Source organism: Balaenoptera musculus, chromosome 9 (genome assembly GCF_009873245.2).
Source record: "Balaenoptera musculus isolate JJ_BM4_2016_0621 chromosome 9, mBalMus1.pri.v3, whole genome shotgun sequence".
Classification (NCBI taxonomy): Eukaryota; Metazoa; Chordata; class Mammalia; order Artiodactyla; family Balaenopteridae; genus Balaenoptera; species Balaenoptera musculus.
The window spans coordinates 86,947,635-86,966,901 of record NC_045793.1 but is presented as its reverse complement, the minus strand read 5'-3'; the positions used below and the strand labels follow the sequence as shown (position 1 = coordinate 86,966,901).

Genomic DNA, 19,267 nt, shown 5'->3' with positions numbered 1-19,267 from the left:
ATCACGTAAATTTCTTTTCATTCTGCTAACATATTAAACAGTGAATACAGAATATATATTCACAAAATACAGAACTTCCAGGCTAGATATAAGAAACAAAGATTTAAAACATCAAGGGTCTAAATATGGTCTTCTGTGATGGAGTAAACTGCCGAATGTAGTTATTACATATTGGGCTTCCACATAAGAATTCATTTGAAGAGTGGATTCTTTTAGAAAGTCTGAAAACTACTAGTCTAAAGGATGGCAGAACTATTACAATACATGTGGATTTTTTAAAAGGTAGTATCTCAAAATGCTTTAGTTGATTTGCATAAGTAAGGCCAAAACTTATCAAATATTCCATGGCCCACAGAGCTCTAAAATGCCCAAAATATAATACACAAAATATACTTTGTATTGTAATTAATTAATTAATGTATTGCTGACTTCTGGATTTTGCTGACCTAAAAACGGGCTTCAAATAAGTACATCTGAATTTAGGATATTATTCCTGGCCTTGAAAACTCTCTCAGTCACTCTGTTTTGGAACCTCAGGCAAGTGACTAACATATGACTTATATAAAAAGGACTGGTTGTGCTTAATACTTGAAGATTATATAGCTAGAATAATGCATGTTTTACCTACAATTCTCCTTGCACTGATTAAACTCTTTACAGCTATGACTTCTGTTGGTAGGATCCTGTTTCTTAGTTCCATTTCTACCTAATGGGATTAAATGATACTTTTTTTTCTTAAATGTAATTCTTTTTCCCTAAAACTGTTGCATATTATTATCACCGTCTGTTTTGAACTAAAGGTATTTCCTAATTCCTTCTTCCTTTACCATAAACTATACCAAACACAAATGCAAACAAGTTATTTGCAAACTATAATGTCTTAAAGAAGGAGAGTAAGAACTGGGAAGTCAAGAAATCAATTCAAGTTAAGTAAATTACTGAATTCTGAGCCTGAATAATTACAGGACATAAATAATTTGGACTCTTAAACATAAACCAACTCTTCTATTGCTCCGCATCATCTAATCAGGGTCTCTAAACTTTCCGATCCCGTAGCATGTGCTCGTTTTCTAGGGCTGCTGTAACCAGGTACTACAAACTGGGTGGCTTAAACAACAGAAAATTGTCTTACAGTTTTGGAGACTAGGAGTCCAAGATCAAGATGCCAACATGGATGGTTCCTTCTGAGGGCTGTGAGGGAAGGATCTGTTCCATGCCTCTCCCCTAGCTCCTAATGGTATGCTGGCAATCTTGGAGTTCCCTGGCTTGTAGAAGCATTACCCCAAAATCTGCCTTTATCTTCAAGAACACCAGTCATATTGGCTTAGGGCCCACTCTACTCCAATATGACCTCATCTTAACCAGTTACATCTGTAATGACCCTATTTCCAATTAAGGTCATACTTTGAAATACCAGAAGTTAGGATTTCAACATAAATTCTGTGGGGGGACACAATTCAGCCCATAACACACCATAATACATGTATATTTATTTATTTATAAATTATTTACATCCAGTACTGTAAAAAATTATATACACTGTAACCCCTACACAATTAGAAATTTTAAAAAAAACAATACAAAGGTAAATATACTAGAAGTAGTAATATTTTCTTTATGAACCATAACAGGTTGTCTTGCACACACTCTGGATTATACACATCTCACCAATTTCAAGGATAAAATCAAGCTCTTTGGCTTGGTATATCCTACCTTCTAACGTCTGCCCTCTTGCTTACTTCGCCTGCCTCTTCTGTCACCCACCACATACCTGGCATTCCAACCAATCTGAAGTATCTGCAGTTTCCCACATGTGCCAGGCTCTTTCTCGGTTCAGCAAATCTGCACTTGCTGTTTCCTATTACTGGAATGTGCTCATTCTCTTTGCTTCTCGTGAACACATAGTGAACTCTCAACCATTTTCTGAAACTCAGCTCAAATGTCATCTCTGGAAAGCCTTCACAGACTGCTCTAGGCAGCACAAAGCACTTTTGCAGGGCATGCAGCACCTTGTTCATATCTCTATCATTGCAAATTTCTGTTTACATATATATTTAGGCTGAACTGATAATGTGACTATTTTTGATCTAAAAACCGATGTAATTTCATGTGGTTCAACTTAATATTTCACTAAACAACAAGTCCATCAAGAGCACGGACGGTCTTATTCATTTTTATATTTCCAGTGACTAAAATGGAGTTTGACATAAAGTCCGTAATATATGCTTCTTGAAATTAAGGAAAGGCTTACACATATACCTTCCAATTTCAGATTTTCCTTTTCAAGAATGGGTAAATATTGACTTGATCCTTCCTATAAAATAAACCATTGGTTTAAGCTTCATTGGCTTTATGTAGTTCAATAGTATTTTAAATTACTTTACCCTGCTTTTGTATCTCTGTGTTTGTGGTAAAATCTCTTCAAAAGAGACACTCGTTTTTTAAAAACAGAGAAAAAGCAGGAAGAAGCTATGTAAGTATCATTTTGTAATCAATATAAATATATTTTACAATTTTACTGTTTCACTTTCAAAATATTTTTATGCTTTTGAACAAAAAATACAGGTAATCATAAGGAATATAAACAGGAGAGCTAAATAAAGAGATTAGTTGTATAAAATGAATATGATATTTTAAATTCCAACAATATTTTAGAGAGCTAATGTAAATCTAATTTTAGAATGTCAAATTTTTCCTAATTTTATTCAGTTTGTAGAAAAGCTGTGATAACTGAGATAACATTTAAGTATTACACGGAGAGTTAAAAAGCATGGCCTGCAGAAGTATTCAGCTAGAGTTAGGACGCAATACTTGGTGAACCCTGCGAGAAATTAGCAGGAAGTGAAACACAGTTACGTGAACATTTTCCTCTCTTCCTCATTAAGCCCTTAAATTAACAAAATGCATGCACTGAGTCTTCAGCATGCCAAGGCAGTCATGAGCAACACCTTTCACAATCTGGTTCTTGTCTATTTTAGAGACTCCTCTCCTTTTACGGCATTTCATGCCCCTTATACTTGAACTACAATGAACTTCTCACAGAGAAAACCACATTAAACATGTCGTTATTACATATCTTTTTCTAAATGCTCTTTCCTCAGCCTCAAAAATCTTTTTCCATCTTTTTGCCTTCTAATTTTTAAAAAGTCAGCTCAAATATCATCTTCTCTGGGATTTTCTTCCTCATTTCTCCTGCTACTGTTGTTGACCTGCCTTTTGCATTTTCACTGTACATAGTTCATGCCACCACTGCATTATTTTAACCATAGTGCTATAATTCACCTGTTGACATCTATCTTCTCAATTATATTATCACACAGTGCTGGGTACACCACAGATACTCAATTCCATTTGTTATACAAATAAATCAGTAGGAAATGAAATGACAGTCTTGAATAACAAAGCACTAATGAAAAGCTTATTTGGAAACAGAAATTGTGACTACAGAGTAAAAAGTCTGTTCCACGAGGACAGAGACCATGTCTGCCTTGTCTACTGCTATATTCCTAGCACTTGGTCTACTGTCTGGTAGCATGTGGATGCTTTGTAAGTATTTACTTGAGAGCTTGTTTGGAGGTTCTAGCAGGGGAGCACAGCTACTCCTATACCCTTGACCTAAGAATGGCCCACCTCTATTGAGGACGGTTGTCCTCTTCGACCGAGCGCACAGCTTTGGGAGGGACACACGTGGAGTAGTGAGGGAGGAAGGGGATACCTGCCTAGCCAGCCAGATTGGCCAGATCAAGCCTGTTGATTAATGGGGTGACAGATGTTGCAGCCAGATCACCCTCACATCCTATAAATATTTACTAACTAAATACTTAATGTATATGGAAAATAAGGATAAACAGACTGCATATTAATTGAAGATAAACTGAAGAAAGGCATCCATAAAGAGGTAATAAGAGAAGCATCTCTAGCATAAGAGGTAGTATATCAAGGAAAAAAGAAACTGTAGAAAACAATAAGATCATTGATTAGCAAAAAATTTTTTTAAAAATTACTAAACATATTATAAACATGAAAGAATACTGGGGGGGAGAGGCAATATAAGTTCATGTAAATATGATTTATGCTTTCAGTTAGTCAGAGTGGTCATAGACATTAGCCTGACCACAGAAATAAAAATAACAACGTCCTTCACATCTGCAAAAGATTCTGCCACTGTCATTTGCCACTATGCATTTATGTTTTCCTGTTTAATACCTCTACCTGGAGCATCAAAAGTGGTATTTAATCTCCAAATGGAGTTATTCATTTACAAGCATACCACATTATGACTGCATACCTGTAATTTATATTGGTGCTGCATTATTTTAGGCTTGCTTTCCTATGATACACTGAAGCACTTAACTTGGTATCATCATCAAACAATATTTAAGAGGACCTGTGTGCCTCTAATACTTATGCCCCTGTACTTACAGTTCACTATGAAGAAGCTGAAATCTCTAAATGTCCATTCCACTCACACTTTTTTTTTTTTGGTCGTGCCACGCAGCATGTGGGATCTTAGTTCCCTGACCAGGGATGGAACCCATGCCCCCTGCAGTGGAAGTGCGGAGTCTTAACCACTGGACCAACAGGGAAGTCCCTATACCATTCACACTTTTGACCTAGATCAAGGTGATGGTCAAGGTACACTGGTAGTATTTGTAAACTCAGATGGCAAGATTAAGACTTCAGGGCAAACTCCACCCAAGGTTATAAGAATTCTACACATAGAAAGCTTACCCTCTTTGCTTGGCACTTGGAATTGCCCATCTGTGCTGGCAAGGTTGGATGTGGCAACCCTTGACCCCAGTTTCATGCCATGGTAGTCAAGGTTTCCAGGTACCTGATTTGTACCTCCTTTTTCTGTCCTCTATCACTAACAGGTGTAAAACTCCCAGTGACTTTATTCTAGAATTTCGTGTTTTCTACTCATTGAAATCAAACATAGGGATAAAACGGGGCAAAGACTAGGATTAAAATCCGAAAAATAGAAATTAAAATGTAAATAGACTTAATCAGAGCTTGGCTTGGATTTAAAAGTTAACTTAAAAAGTGAGTATTTATTTGATGGTTTTTTAGTTTAGCTGTTTTAGTTATACATCTATTTTTCAATCTAATGGTACACAGAAGTAGTCGTTCATCCAACGGGAATCAAGAAAAGCCAGCACTTGCACCTGAGGCAAGATACATGTTACTTCATGGCACTGTTCATTAATTATTCAGACAAACTTTTCAACTTAGAATCTGTGAAACCAAAAAATTGAAATGATAACTTTGTGACAGTTATAGTTTTGTAATTTCCTGGCTCTACTGACAAGTGCAGCATTTGCACAAAATTGTTCTTCTGTGGGTCATCCCTTCTGGGAATCTGTTAGACTGGCTTCAGGATATTCAGGTTACCCAGACTTTGGGCAACTGCATTATAAAGTGTCTTGAGAAGTTCAAACCACTGCTTATATAGGTCTGCCTGTCCTCACCCTCTCCCACTCTCACTCCTTCCCCTAAAAATACTCTTGACCTAGTATGAGATAAAAGCACTTGTGTCTACCAGCACCCTAAGAAACACTGCATCTTTTCTGAATCTGTATTTTTGAAACATAATTTAATTAACTGAAATTTCTAAAAAGGCATGATCAATGTTTAGATTTAAAATTTTGACACTTTAGACTTCTGCTTCCTCTTGCAAGATAGGCTACATTAGAAAATTAGTTTAGTGTCCGGATGAACATGGAATTCCAGTTCATTTGTGAAAAATTCCTTGTAAGGCTTTTCAAAGCATAGGATGAGGTAAAATGTCTACAAACATGAGGCTTACACAAGGCACTCAGTAAACATTATCCCCCTACCCACAGTGATGGTCTGAAAGTGTGGCTGAAACAATGAAGCAGAGAACAGTTATTCTGGAGGTGAAGTTTTCCTGTTCAAGAACAAAGTAAAGTATAAGCGGCAAAGGAAATTCACAAATTGGGTACAGGGCTGGGTTTTCAATCTAGAAGTGCTATGAATTTATCATATTTCTTTACACCTCTTTGCCACACTTAGGTTTCAAAGTCATAATATATACTTTACCCTCTACCCACCAATTCTTAGCTAAAATAGTTCCCTCTTTCCAGAAAACTGACTAGTACCATAAAACTTATGCTTGTCTTTTTAGAGATTTACAACACTGAGTAAGGCTCCTGTCATACATTTTACAGGCTTCCTATCCCTTTCTTAAAAATAAGTATCAAAGGATTTCCCTGGTGGCACAGTGGGTAAGACTCCATGCTCCCAAGGCAGGGGGCCTGGGTTCGATCCCTGGTCAGGGAACTAGATGCCACATGCATGCTGCAACTAAGGAGCCCTCAAGCCGCAACTAAGACCCAGCACAACCAAATAAATAAATAAGTATCAAAAAGATCTGATGTCCTTCCATACAAGAATTCTGGCAGCAAAATTAACCTGCCAAGAGATGTTACAGATGGTTTCTATTTACTCTGTTTGGTCCCTTTTATTCTTTCTGCCTTCTTCCTGCTCCGCGGTGGCTGCTGACTCTCCAGCGAAGCCTTTAAGCAGCAGCCACTCCCTCACCTACAATTTGCAACTTCCCCCAAACTTGAGTACATACGCGAACTGGAAAGACTGTGATTGAGCAAGCAGTTAAGTCATATTTGTTGTAAAGTATCAGTGGTTAAGAGGTGAGAGTTCAACTCACCTGCATTGTTGAATTAAAAAAATATGGGCTGAAAGTTTCACACCTTGATAGTTAAGGCCCTTTCTTTTCCCCCTTACCCAAGTTCCAGGCAGGAGAGAAAGGGGGAAGGGCAAAGGGGTTAAGTGCCCCCTCCCACCCTGAAAGGAGCTGTCCTGAAAGCCTCACCCAGACTTCCATGACATCACTGCCATCCCTAGGAATGAGGGAGGTTGGGCAGTCTACATTTTTGTTTGTATTTTTTTACCTAGGCACATTGCACCTGAATGAAATAAAGTTCAGGTAGTAGGAAGAAGGGGGAAAACAGATACTAGACATCTCTGCCACAGACATATTGAGTTTGAGGTGCTTTTGATATATCTGTGGAAGATGCTGAGTGGATAGGTCACAAACACAGAGGACCAGCCAGGTTTACAGATATACGCTGGGGAGCTGTCACTATAAAAACAATTTACTGACATTATGGGCATTTTTGAGATTGGCCAAGAAAAGGAATAATGTGAGGAAAAAAATGCCCTTAAATTGAAACTTGAGTCTCCAGAGGAGGAGCCTATAAAATATTGTGAGAAGGAGCTGATATGATGAGTCTGAAATGTTTTTGAGATATTCAAGTGAATAGTGGCACTTGAATTTGAATGATAATTTTCTCCTGGTGTCCCCACATCCATCCTTTATTTATTAAAAATTTTTATTTTGGATACTATATGGCTAAACAAATGCTATTTGGGTACTTTAACTTTTTCTTGTAACTTGATCTCATAATAATTAATTGCCTTTTATTTTTTTAACCGGAGTTACTTTAATTATTTCTGTATGCAACACCTCTACTTACAACACAGAGTATATCTCAACTCTGGAACCTCAAATAGGTTGTTTTTTACCTCTTAAATTTAAGAATGATTATAACCAGGGTGAGGGAAAAGATTTACATAATCATCACAGAGCCCAATGTTGGTGGATGCCAGAGAAATTAATGGTCAATCTATGGTTCAGTGGGTTCTTTTGTCATATATGTATACATGGATTCAAACTTGAGAGGGGTCTTATTTGTCAGCAGAAAGGGCAAAAATATAATGTTATGCACGTTAATAAGTTTCCTTTTCTATAGTTAATTCCAATAGTTCTTTTAACAGGTTAGGTGTGGATGGATGCAATGCTGGTCAATAGGTTTTTTACTTCAACTGTAAAACAGAAAGTTTTCAGATGAATACAAAGAAACTGGTCCTAGATATTACATTTTTTTCCAGTTTGATAGAGTTCTTTTTGAAGTTTATTCAGAGTTGCTTAACTCCAAGATTCTGAAGACAGCTATGGAAAAATCAAAATTGACCCTCTTACTCCTGTTACTACTCTGTTATCTAAATAGACCTTTCTTCCTACAGGACAAGATTATGTCAGTGTTTTTCTTACAGCTCTGACCATCCCTGTATGAGGGAGACACCCATAAAATCTCATGCTATAAACCTGGCATTGTTTCACTATTCAGATCTGCAGCTAGAGCTATTCTGAACTTTTGGAAAAGAGTTATAGAAATGTATTCTGAGTTGTATGAATTTTCAATGCATCACTGTACTAATATCAATACATTAAGAAAGAGTGAAACTAATAAACTAAGAAACAGTCACTATGGCCGAAATGCACATGTAGGTATAACTAGATTCATCAGAAAGCTAAAATTTTGGCTTTTGTTTTTTTTTTTTTGGCTGCACCACGTGGCATGTGGGATCTTAGTTCCCTGACCAGGGATTGAAACCGCACCCCCTGCAGTGGAAGCACAGAGTCTTAACACTGGACTGCCAGGGAAGTCCATTGATTGTTTTGTGGATATACTATTGCATCACTATAGAACTATTCTATTAGTTTCTGGTGAAAAACAACTAAATTAGTTAATCAAAATTCAGGCTGAGTCATTAATTGATTTATCCATTCAATAACCATTTGGTGGGTGTCTAATTTATACAAGGCATTTGCTAGATTCCAGAGATACAGTGGTGAATAAGAGTGAATAAGAAAGATGTGGTCCCTGTCCCCATGGAGCTTACTATTTACTAAGGGAGACAAAAGATAAAAAGTAAGGAAATAATTGTAAAATAATTATAAACTGTGATAGGTGCTCTGAAAGAAAGAGAATGCTGTGACAGAGAATAATGAAAAGAGGAAGGCCTGTAATGACATCTGAAAGAAGAGTTAGAGGTGGGAGGGAAGAAGCGTTCCAGGCAGGGAACTAGCCTGGGCCAAGGGTCTTAGGCAGGACTGGGCATGATCAGGGAACAGAGAGAAAGCCATGTGACTGATGCAGCAGGAGCAAAGGGGAGTGTGGAAGAGATGTTCAACTATCTTTTCACATGGTATAAAGGTAGAAATCAAAATCCTAGAGCAAGAGTCAGCAAACTATATATTGCAGTCCAAATCTATCCTGCCTATTTTTATAGTTTTACTGGAACACAGCCATGCCCACTCATTAATATATTGTCTATGGCTGCTTTTGTGCTACAAGCAGTAGTTGCTAGAGAGACATGTGGTCTGCAAAGCCTAAAATATTTACTATCTGGCTCTTTACAGAACAAGTTTGCTGGCTCCTGTACTAAGTGTGGACTAAATTAGAACTGACAACATGAAAGTTGAAAAGATCAGGCTTTCCTAAAGCATAGAACCACCCTTTATAACTGGTCAATGTTGATTCACAAAAGAAAGACACATAAAGATGTGCAGGTAAGTGTGATAGAGGTAGGACTTTGAGATTTCCACGCCAGAAGGGTAGAAGGGATGTCTTTAAGGTTAATACAGGGTTTCATAAAGCACAGGGGGGGACTTCCCTGGTGGCGCAGTGGTTAAGAATCTGCCTGCCAGTGCAGGGGACACGGGTTCGAGTCCTGGTCCGGGAAGATCCCACATGCCGCGGAATAACAGCCCATGCGCCACAACTACTGAGCCCACGCTCTAGGGCCTGCAATCCACAACTCCTGAGGCTGTGTGCTGCAACTACTGAAGTCTGCGCGCCTAGAGCCCGTGCTCTGCAACAAGAGAAGCCACTGCAATTAGAAGCCCGCGCACCGCAAGGAAGAGTAGTCCCCACTCACCGCAACTAGAGAAAGACCGCGCGCAGCAATGAAGACCCAACACAGCCATAAATAAATAAATAAATTAATTAATTAATCTAAAAAAAAAATAAAGAAAGCACAGGGGGTCAGGAACCTGGACAAGGCCAGAGGATAGTATACTGCAGAGCAAAAATGCAGTTAGGCTCAGGAATATTGGAGGACATTATACACAGAGAAAACCAGATTCTAGGAGGACAGCTCTAAACACTGCTAACACACATTTATCATGGCTACAAGTTCACATATATTTGCTTAGTATCTATTCTAGCAATTGACAAAGGTAGGGCCCTGAGTTAACAAACAAAACTCTCAAAGGCTACATTATCCAAAGTTAAGTCACTTTTTTCTAGATCAGAAGTCAGACTGGGTTATGTGACCCACAAGTATGTTTTGTCCGGCTTGCGTAGTTTCTTAGGAAACCTCACATTAAAAAAATCTAGACATTTAGCAAGTAGGCCTGCTTCATTTCCATATAGGAACAATCAGCAATGTACCTTGTAGATAAGGCATATAATTCCCAGTTTCCACAGTCCTCACCACTTCCTATTATATTATAGTCAACCTGCCTTATTATTTTTTTAACCTATCAAGACCATTTGATTGTAACCTCTGATCCTCATCTTATCGTAAAGATCACAAACTGCTCTTTATATACTTCTTTTCAACATTTGTTTTCTAACCATGTCCCAGATACTATGCATACAACTATAAATAATGCATCATCCCTGCTCTTAAGGAGGCTCTCAGGCTAGAAGCAGAGACCAATGAGTTAAATGCTCCTAGGCAGAATGATGATGGCACAAAGGAACGATCAACTCTGATTTGGCAGGTCAGGAAGCGCAGTACTAGGGAGATGCTTGAACCCAATACTGGAGGGGTATGACAGGCAGAATGCACAGAGCGACAAAGAGTGCCACTCTTTTGGCAACTACACATAGTTCAGAATAGATAAAACAGAGGAAAGCTGTAGGAGAGTGAGAGAGAAAGGAGTGCTGGGGTTATATCAAGAATGGCTGGGCTTCCCTGGTGGCGCAGTGGTTGAGAATCTGCCTGCCGATGCAGGGGACACGGGTTCGAGCCCTGGTCTGGGAAGATCCCACATGCCACAGAGCAGCTGGGCCCGTGAGCCACCATTACTGAGCCTGCACCTCTGGAGCCTGTGCTCCGCAACAGGAGAGGCCGCGATAGTGAGAGGCCTGCGCACCGCGATGAAGAGTGGCCCCCCCTTGCCACAACTAGAGAAAGCCCTCCCTCGCACAGAAACGAAGACCCAACACAGCCAAAAATAAATAAATAAATAAATTTAAAAAAAAAAAAAAGACTGACTCCGGATTTAAAAAAAAAAAAAGACGACCAGAAAAAAGGCTACTGTAGTCATCCAGGTGAGAGGGGTGGTACTTGGAATAGGGTACCAACAATGGACATGGAGAGAAGTGGATGGTTTTAGTGCTAGTAGAGATTAAGCCAGTAGGAATTGGTGACAGTAGTGGGAATTCTCTCCCAGTTCAATGTTGTTAGGAATGACCTAGTTGTAAGGGAATGGCTGATTACATGGGAGAAAAGACAGATGATTGAGCATGTTTTGTAACAGTACTGCCCTTAGACCTGAGTGAGTACCCTCCTCCTGCTGCAAAGGACATTGAGTCCATGAGGTCAAGGGGCCATGTCTGCCCCTTGAGCCTGCACTCCTCTTTCAGAGTGGCTAGATCTGAGGGCAGATGGAGCAGCTGATTACATATCACTATTTGCAGGGGGTTCAAGATGTGGACATAGCTTGGACATGCTGGGTGAGGTGGGTGACGACGTCGGGAATGGGAAGAGAACAGGGTCAGTCTGAGGACTCTAGAAGTCTGAGAATTCTAAATTTAAACCTGGCCTTCCAGATCATCATTTAAGTAGATTTGCCAAGGTAGGAGAGTAGAATACATTTTTAATAATAGTTTGTTATCTTGATTTATAACTTAAATATTTAGACACATGGTCTGTGAACCTCCATAACCACACTCTTGCTCAGGCTCTATAAATTTAGGGTCTGCCTTGATAAGAGTGTATAGAAGAATATAGTGCAATTAGTAACGAATTCAGGTGAGAGTCCACTTTAGCTGGGCCCTTAAGAAGTCAGATCTTCCAGACTTCTGCAGGGAAGATAAGGGTATAAATGGTGCAAATTTACAGGCACTATATTATGTATATAAGAGACACTCTTACATCTGGAGGGCCAACAATTAAGAAGTTATTTTAATTGTAATGATTTCAATGTGATTTTAAAAAGTTTCTTAAATACAGCTGAAGTTTAGAGCGCAGAAGGGATCTTAGTAATCATGTAATCAAATATACTCATTTAATAAATAAAACAGAAATTCAGACAGATAAAGAGCACCCTGACTGAGGTCACAAAGCTAGTCAGTAGCAGATGATTTCCAGCCGCATAATCTCTGTCCACACTGTTCAGTAAGACATCTACTGTCAGTCAATTCCAACTACACAGCTTACACTTGCTTTCATTGCTATGCATTAAAGTACAGTGAATAGTTTTCATTACTTTGAAAATCTGACGCACCTCAAAAAAAGTCTATAAACCAATATTAAATTTTGACCCCAAAATATTCTTAAAACCAATCCCCTTTACCCCTCAAAAGTGAAAACAAAATAAAGAATTCCAACTTCATGAGGTGACGAGAACTGGTAATTCTGGAAAGTTACTTTTAATTGTTTTCCACAAAGTTATAGGCAACTTAGGGCACCTTTTGGGACTCAAAATATCCTCTGACTGGTCATCTCCTCATTTGACTACTTTTATTTTTACATCTATTCCTTTGACTTCTTGGTCTCATGTAAGACCTTAGAGTAAAATTATAATCGTACTCTTCACTTGGTTGCAATTACTGTAACCCATCTCCTCAAATTCCTTATCTTCTAAGCTACAAACCAAAGCACGCGCTTACAAAACATCGAACACTCAGATTGCTAACTAAACGGTAAAATACACACTTAAAAAAAAACAAACTTGCTTTTCAAACATCTATAAATATCGCTAATTAATTTTTCTTAGCGAATCTGTTATAATAATGATAATAAAATTAAAATCTTTAACGGTCTAATCACAAGAGCTTAAAAAAAAAAAATTCTCCAGGAGAGTCTTACCTTCAAGCTCGGTAGTAATCCGAAAGTTCTAGGTGTGCAGAAGTTATCTCCCTCAAAGCATTAGAGATGACGATCTTAGCAAAAGAGTAACACATCTTGTCAGGACACCAAGCGACTTTTAGCTCCTCCCATCAGTCGACTACTGCCTAACAGAAGGAAGGATTTAATTTCCGGCAAAATTTGCTCCTCGGAGCTGAGAATCTGCGAAATTCGGCTTTCTGAGCGGGAAAAGGCAGGGGAGGGACCAAAAGGACTCCCCAGGGAAAAAGGAAGGGAAAGTGGTATAAGACAAAGTCGACGAGGCAGAGACGAGCGCGCGGCCGGGGCAGACTTTGGGGTCTGGAGTTGGGGTTCTCTCAGACACTCACTGGGCGCCCGCGTTCACGCTGACGACAATTGGGCGACCCTCCCCTCACAGCTTGCTCCGCCATTAGCTGCGCCCCGCGGAACTGTGACCTCCAAAACTGGTACGCTTGGCGATTCCCCCCACAACTTCGGCTCCAGACTTGCGCTTTTGATTGGTTCTTAAGATATCCCTCAGCGTGGCTCGCCCAATGGAGGGTCCGGCCGCTCCGCCCCTTCCCCGCCCCCTGAGGAGAGCCCGCCCCTGCCCCGCGCCTGGGAGCGGAGGAGAGTAAATACAACAGGAGCGCAAAATGGCGGAACCGCCGAGCCTAGTGCACTGCGCCCCCGCCGCCGTCTCGGAGAAAGAACCGTTTTCCAAGCTACAGCCCCCCTCCCGGGACCCGCCGGGTCCTCTTTCCGCCAAGAAGATCCGGACTGAGGAGAAGAAGACGCCGCGGAGACTGAACGGAGAAGGAGGCAGCGGCGGCAACAGCAGGCAGCTGCAGTCTTCCGCGGCACCTTCGCCTCAGAGCTATGGCAGCCCTGGGTCTTGGAGCTTCGCCGCTCTGTCTGCTGCCTCCTCCCCGTCCTCTGCTCGGAGCAATTTCTCTTTCTCCGCTGGCACGGCCGTCCCCTCCTCAGCTTCTGCTTCCTCGTCCCAGCCGGTGCCGCGCAAACTGCTGGTCCCTCCTACGCTGCTGCACGCTCAGCCTCACCATCTCCTGCTGCCGGCCGCCGCCTCCTCCGCCAACGCCAAGCCGCGCAGACCCAAGGAGAAGCGAGAGAAGGAAAGGAGGAGGCACGGCCTCGGCGGGGCGGGCGAGGCCGGCGGGGCAGCCCGCGAGGAGAACGGGGAGATGAAGCCGCTGCCGAGAGGTGGGTGCCGGCGCCGGGTGGGGGGAGGGGAGGGCGCCCCGGGTCCCCGCCACCCGCTCGCGCCCGCGGGGCCCAGGCAGGGGGAGCGCGGGGGCCGCGTGCGCCAGCCTGGAGGGGGCGGGAGGCGTCCGGTCTCCGCCGGAGATTTTGCGGTCCCCATGGGGACAGGAAATGGAGCCTGTAACTTCGGTGGCACCGAGGGGGATGGCTGAAATCTATTTTCTGTATCGTTTCTGCCTCGATAATGCGCGGCAGGATTTGTAGAATTCGATGTAGAGGACCCGCCTAGGTGTGTTTCGCTACGGAGGGAGATGGGAGGGAATGGGATCGCGAAGGGTTTGGTCCTGTAGAAGATGCTTGATTATTAGACCGTTTAGACGTGATCACGGAATTTGTATTTGTGACACAGGCTCCAACGCCAGAAAATCCTGTCAAAAAAAGGGGTGTGGAGAGCATTGGCGTCAGCTGGAAGCTACCAGAGGCCTGAGCTTTTCATCCCTATTAGGGAAATGAGGTAGTGTGCAGGGCCCGGAGTGTGCTGTTTCATAAGGTACCCTCCCTCCACCCTCCTCTCCACTCCGTATTCTTAAGTGTTGTGAGTGGTCCTGTTTGAAATACCACCCTTCAGAAAGAATTTTCAGCCATATTCTTTTTTTCCTGCAGCAAATGATAAAATCAGGAGCATTGACGTTTTTTTGGCCAGACCAAGTACTTGCTGCAAAATGTTTTAGCATCAGAGAAAGGCAAATTCTTAAGCGTTCTTTTCAGACACGACTGCGCGGTTTTCTTTTAAAAAGTAGGCTAGTCATATAATTTTCAGGAAGTATTTCTATAAAATAGGTGGTCCTACCTATTTAGATGTTTGATACACAGTTTTGACAGTGGTACAACGTGGAGACTGGTTGAAAATTAGATCTTTATGGATCAAAAGCTTAAAGCACGTAGTGATCTTTATTATAAATGTACGTTGATACACAGTATTGTGAAAGTATTTTTGCTTGTTTTAGGAAAAATGAAATGTCAAGCAGTTTTAGCGTTGCTGATCTAATGGTAGCTTAGATCATGAAAACTAATCTGTATGTTTGAACTAGAATGGCATATTTTCGCAATTTTTAAAAATGTTGTGCACGAGTATGTAGCAGCAGTGTTACTTTTTTGATATTTTGCCTGTAGCAAAGCTTTGACATCTAAGCATATGCATCAGGTACTCTGGCACAAGGTAAAGGATCTCTCAGCTTTGGAAAGTGTTGTTTCTAGGAAAGTGGTTTTGAGGATGGAATTTATACTACTTTTAGTCTGGGATTTTAGGTGATTAGTATTTTAAAGCAATTTTGTTTTAATAATTACATTTAAAATTTGAAAGTGCCTGGAAGTCAGCATTTGCAGCTCAATATCAGTCTTATTTGTGATGTGTAAACAGTGTATTTGCTCTTCAAAGTTCTTTGAATGAGAACGTGAATATGGGTATAACATTGTTGAAGTATTGGAATGGCTGAAAATAAATAAGTAAGCATTCTTTAACAATTCTCTGCAGCACATAAATTGCTTTTAAAGTGAAATGGCTGTTAAAGAGAAAGTTTTCTAGTCTTTTAAACTACATTTAGAATCCTCCTTTTGAAGGCTACAGCTTACATTATTAAGCCTGAATATAAGCAATGATAGCTTTTATTCCATGATTTATGTAGGTTTTTTGAGTAGTGACTAGATAGTAACAGTATGGTAAGATCTTCTTTTCTTTCTTTTTTCTTTTTTTTATGGAAATGCTGCTATTTTATAGAGGAATAACAAAATCAATGAGAAGGATTGCTTTTCAGTGTCTTGGTGATACATTTAATGGTGAAAATCTTTACCTCTTAATTTGGGAAGTACTCATATCCTTCTGAAGTTCAGATTTAACTGAATTGAGGTTCTGTTTTATTCAACTAAGAAAATTTTTAAGCAACAGAAGTATTAAAATAACAAAATTATATACATGCATTTAATATAGATATAATTGCAAATATAAAAGTCCTAATTTGCAATACACTTCTAATTTTTCTGCGTTTTTTGTGAAAGTCTTAGTGAATGGATGACCACGTGTCTGTAGTTTTAAATATGTACCTCTTTTTGGTATTGCTCTAAGTTGAATAGCTGATAGGATAGCACATAGGATAGTTCAGTGACTCCCACAATTATCCCATAGATCATTGATTGACCAGTCTTGATCGGAACTGGAAATTGGTTATAAAGACACCAAAGCAAGGAAAATAAATCCTTCTCTCAAAAAGCAAACGAAACCCCCAAAACCATCCAAAAGATGCAGCCCCCAAACTCCATTAAGCAGTTAAACTCCTGTATTTATTTGTAATAGTTTTTTTTAAAGTCTTTAGTCAGAACTGCTAAATTTTTACATTGACTACCATTCTAACAAGTTATTTGGATTAAATGAAAGTGTGTGTATGAAAGGCAGGGCATTTAGTAAATGTTATTTGAGTCAGAAGCATGATGATTTTTTTTTTAACCCCATAGTAAATAAAAGATGGGTCAATCCAGATAGAGGAAGGATTGTTGACAGTAGATCTGAAAGTTAAGAGTGATGAACAGGAAGATTATAAAAGCATACCAGGGGCTTCCCTGGTGGCGCAGTGGTTGAGAATCTGCCTGCCAATGCAGGGGACACAGGTTCGAGCCCTGGTCTGGGAAGATCCCACATGCCGTGGAGCAACTAGGCCCGTGAGCCACAACTACTGAGCCTGCGCGTCTGGAGCCTGTGCTCCGCAACAAGAGAGGCCACGATAGTGAGAGGCCCGCGCACCGCGATGAAGAGCGGCCCCCACTTGCCGCAACTAGAGAAAGCCCTCGCACAGAAACGAAGACCCAACACAGCCAAAAATAAATAAATAAATTAATTAATTAATTAAGAAAAAAAAAGATTTAAAAGCATACCAGTCTAGGTCCATTTAGCATAAGGGCTGATGCCTTACAGACCTAAAACCTCTGAGGCCATCTAGTCATAGTACTGTAGCTGACTTGTATGACAGCCTGAGTCATCAAGTAAAAGTTAAATTTATTTCTTATAAAAAGAAAAAGTGCAAAACATTTTAGATTTTTTTTTTTTTAACTTTGGGTTTATTTATTTATTTTATTTATTTATTTATGGCTGTGTTGGGTCTTCATTTCTGTGTGAGGGCTTTCTCTAGTTGTGGCAAGTGGAGGCCACTCTTCATCGCGGTGTGCGGGCCTCTCATTATCGCGGCCTCTCTTGTTGCGGAGCACAGGCTCCAGACGCACAGGCTCAGTAATTGTGGCTCACGGGCCTAGTTGCTCCATGGCATGTGGGATCTTCCCAGACCAGGGCTCGAACCCGTGTCCCCTGCATTGGCAGGCAGATTCTCAACCACTGCGCCACCAGGGAAGCCCTAGATTTTTTTAAAAATTAGTTTTATTTTTTAATTTATTTTTTATTTTATTTTTAAAATTTATTTATTTATTTTTGTCTGCATTGGGTCTTCATTGTTGCGCACGGGCTCTCTCCAGTTGCGCCAGCAGGGGCTACTCCTCGCCGCTGTGTGCAGACTTCTCATTATGGTGGCCTCTCTTGTTGCAGAGCACAGGCTCCAGGTGCCCGGGCTTAAGCCCTTGTGGCTCATGGGCTCTAGAGCACAGGCTCAGCAGCTGTGGTGCCTGGGCCCAGTTGCTCCACGGCATGTGGGATCCTCCCGGACCAGGGCTCGAACCCGTGTCCCCTGCATTGGCAGGCGGACTCCCAACGAGTGCGCCACCGGGGAAGTCCTAGATTTTTAAAACTATGAAATAAAAGTTTTGGTGTATAAAGAGGTAAACTACTAAAGAGTTCGCAGCCCATTTTCCTGTAAGACTGAATAAATTATTAACTGGTAAATGTGGAAGGTAAAGGTGGACATGTGCTGAAGGTGTCCAACATTTAGAATTACAACAAACAGGGACTTGTGTGGCGGTCCAGTGGGTAAGACTCCGTGTTCCCAGTGCAGGGGGCCCAGGTTCGATCCCTGATCGGGGAACTAGGTCCTGCATGCATGCTGCGACTAAGAAGTCCACATGCTGCAACTAGAAGATCCTGCATGCTGCAGTAAAGATCAACTAAAGATCCCACATGCTGCAACGAAGACCCTGTGTGCCGCAGCTGAGACCAGGCATAGCCAAAATAAATAGAAATAAATACATAAATATTAAAAAAAAAGAATTATAGCAAACAATAGAACAAACATATTACTAGATAATAAGCTGCCTTAACTGATTCCAGTAACCAATAAAACTTGTATAGATCTTATAATTTTTGTTAGCATTTTTGCTTTGCATTTATTACCTTATTTCCTTAAAATGACCCTGTGAAGTATCCCAAGACAAAACCAGTGCATTTCACTAAATTTTTGCCTTGAAAGTGTAGTTACAGAATTTAATGAAAATAGAGGCTTTCCTTAGAATTGAATAATTTGAGGTATGTAATTATCAATGATTTTAAAGGGATAGATGTTCAAAGATTTTTCAAGCTAGGCTTTTCCTCCATCTTTCTAATACTGTTATTCTGCAATTTTAGGTTAAATTCATGTTGAGAGTTTTCATCATTCCAACCAAATATTTGTCACTGCTGAGATAGTAGTTTACTATGATTTCGTTTTCTCGTGTAACCTTTTGCTTTTCATGCCTTGTTTTTTCATTTGCTTAGTTTTGTCTTTCTATATCCTCCAGCAGCTCGGTAAAATGCTTCTCAGTACAATTTTCCACATGGTCAAATCTGTCACATAAACTTACCACTTCCACTTATTCCTGTAGTCATCCCTTCTGTAGCTGTCCTTCCTGCTTTATTCTGGATTGTTTTCTGTTTAGGCCTGCTGCAAAGCTGTTATCTTGGGACATTCTGGGAATTTTTTTCACTTTTGTTGAGTCCCTTTTTTCCTGGATCCCATGCCTTCCTTTTAGTTTATTCCTTCTTTTTGGTTTCTTTACTATTACTGTGAAAGAGTGCATGAGATATTTTGGGGGGTTTCGTTTTTACCCTCACGCTTGACTGTTGGGCTGTTGAGAGATTTCTGTATTGGAAATCATTTTTCCTTAAAAGTTTGGAGGTGTTCCTTTATTGCTTGGCTTCCAATGTTGATGC

The 19,267-nt window shown here is 40.5% G+C and overlaps 1 protein-coding gene and 1 long non-coding RNA gene across 4 annotated transcripts in view; one reads left to right on the top strand and one right to left on the bottom strand.

Annotated features, from left to right (window-relative positions):
• Window positions 1-13,418, bottom strand: part of LOC118900715 — an 81,142-nt gene extending 67,724 nt beyond the window's left edge. For 2 of the 3 annotated variants that reach the window (XR_005021211.1, XR_005021212.1), the window contains exon 1: window positions 12,928-13,036. This is a non-coding gene — a long non-coding RNA (uncharacterized LOC118900715). Of the gene's footprint in view, window positions 1-12,927; window positions 13,074-13,295 lie in introns of those variants that run through there. The other variant, XR_005021213.1, reaches the window with a different exon arrangement.
• A 148-nt stretch (window positions 13,419-13,566) lies between these two features.
• Window positions 13,567-19,267, top strand: part of RSBN1L (round spermatid basic protein 1 like) — a 65,959-nt gene continuing 60,258 nt past the window's right edge. The window contains exon 1 of the mRNA XM_036863326.1: window positions 13,567-14,148. Within this exon, the coding sequence (XP_036719221.1) occupies window positions 13,584-14,148 (565 nt within the window). The 5' untranslated portion in view covers window positions 13,567-13,583. The remainder of the gene's footprint in view (window positions 14,149-19,267) is intronic.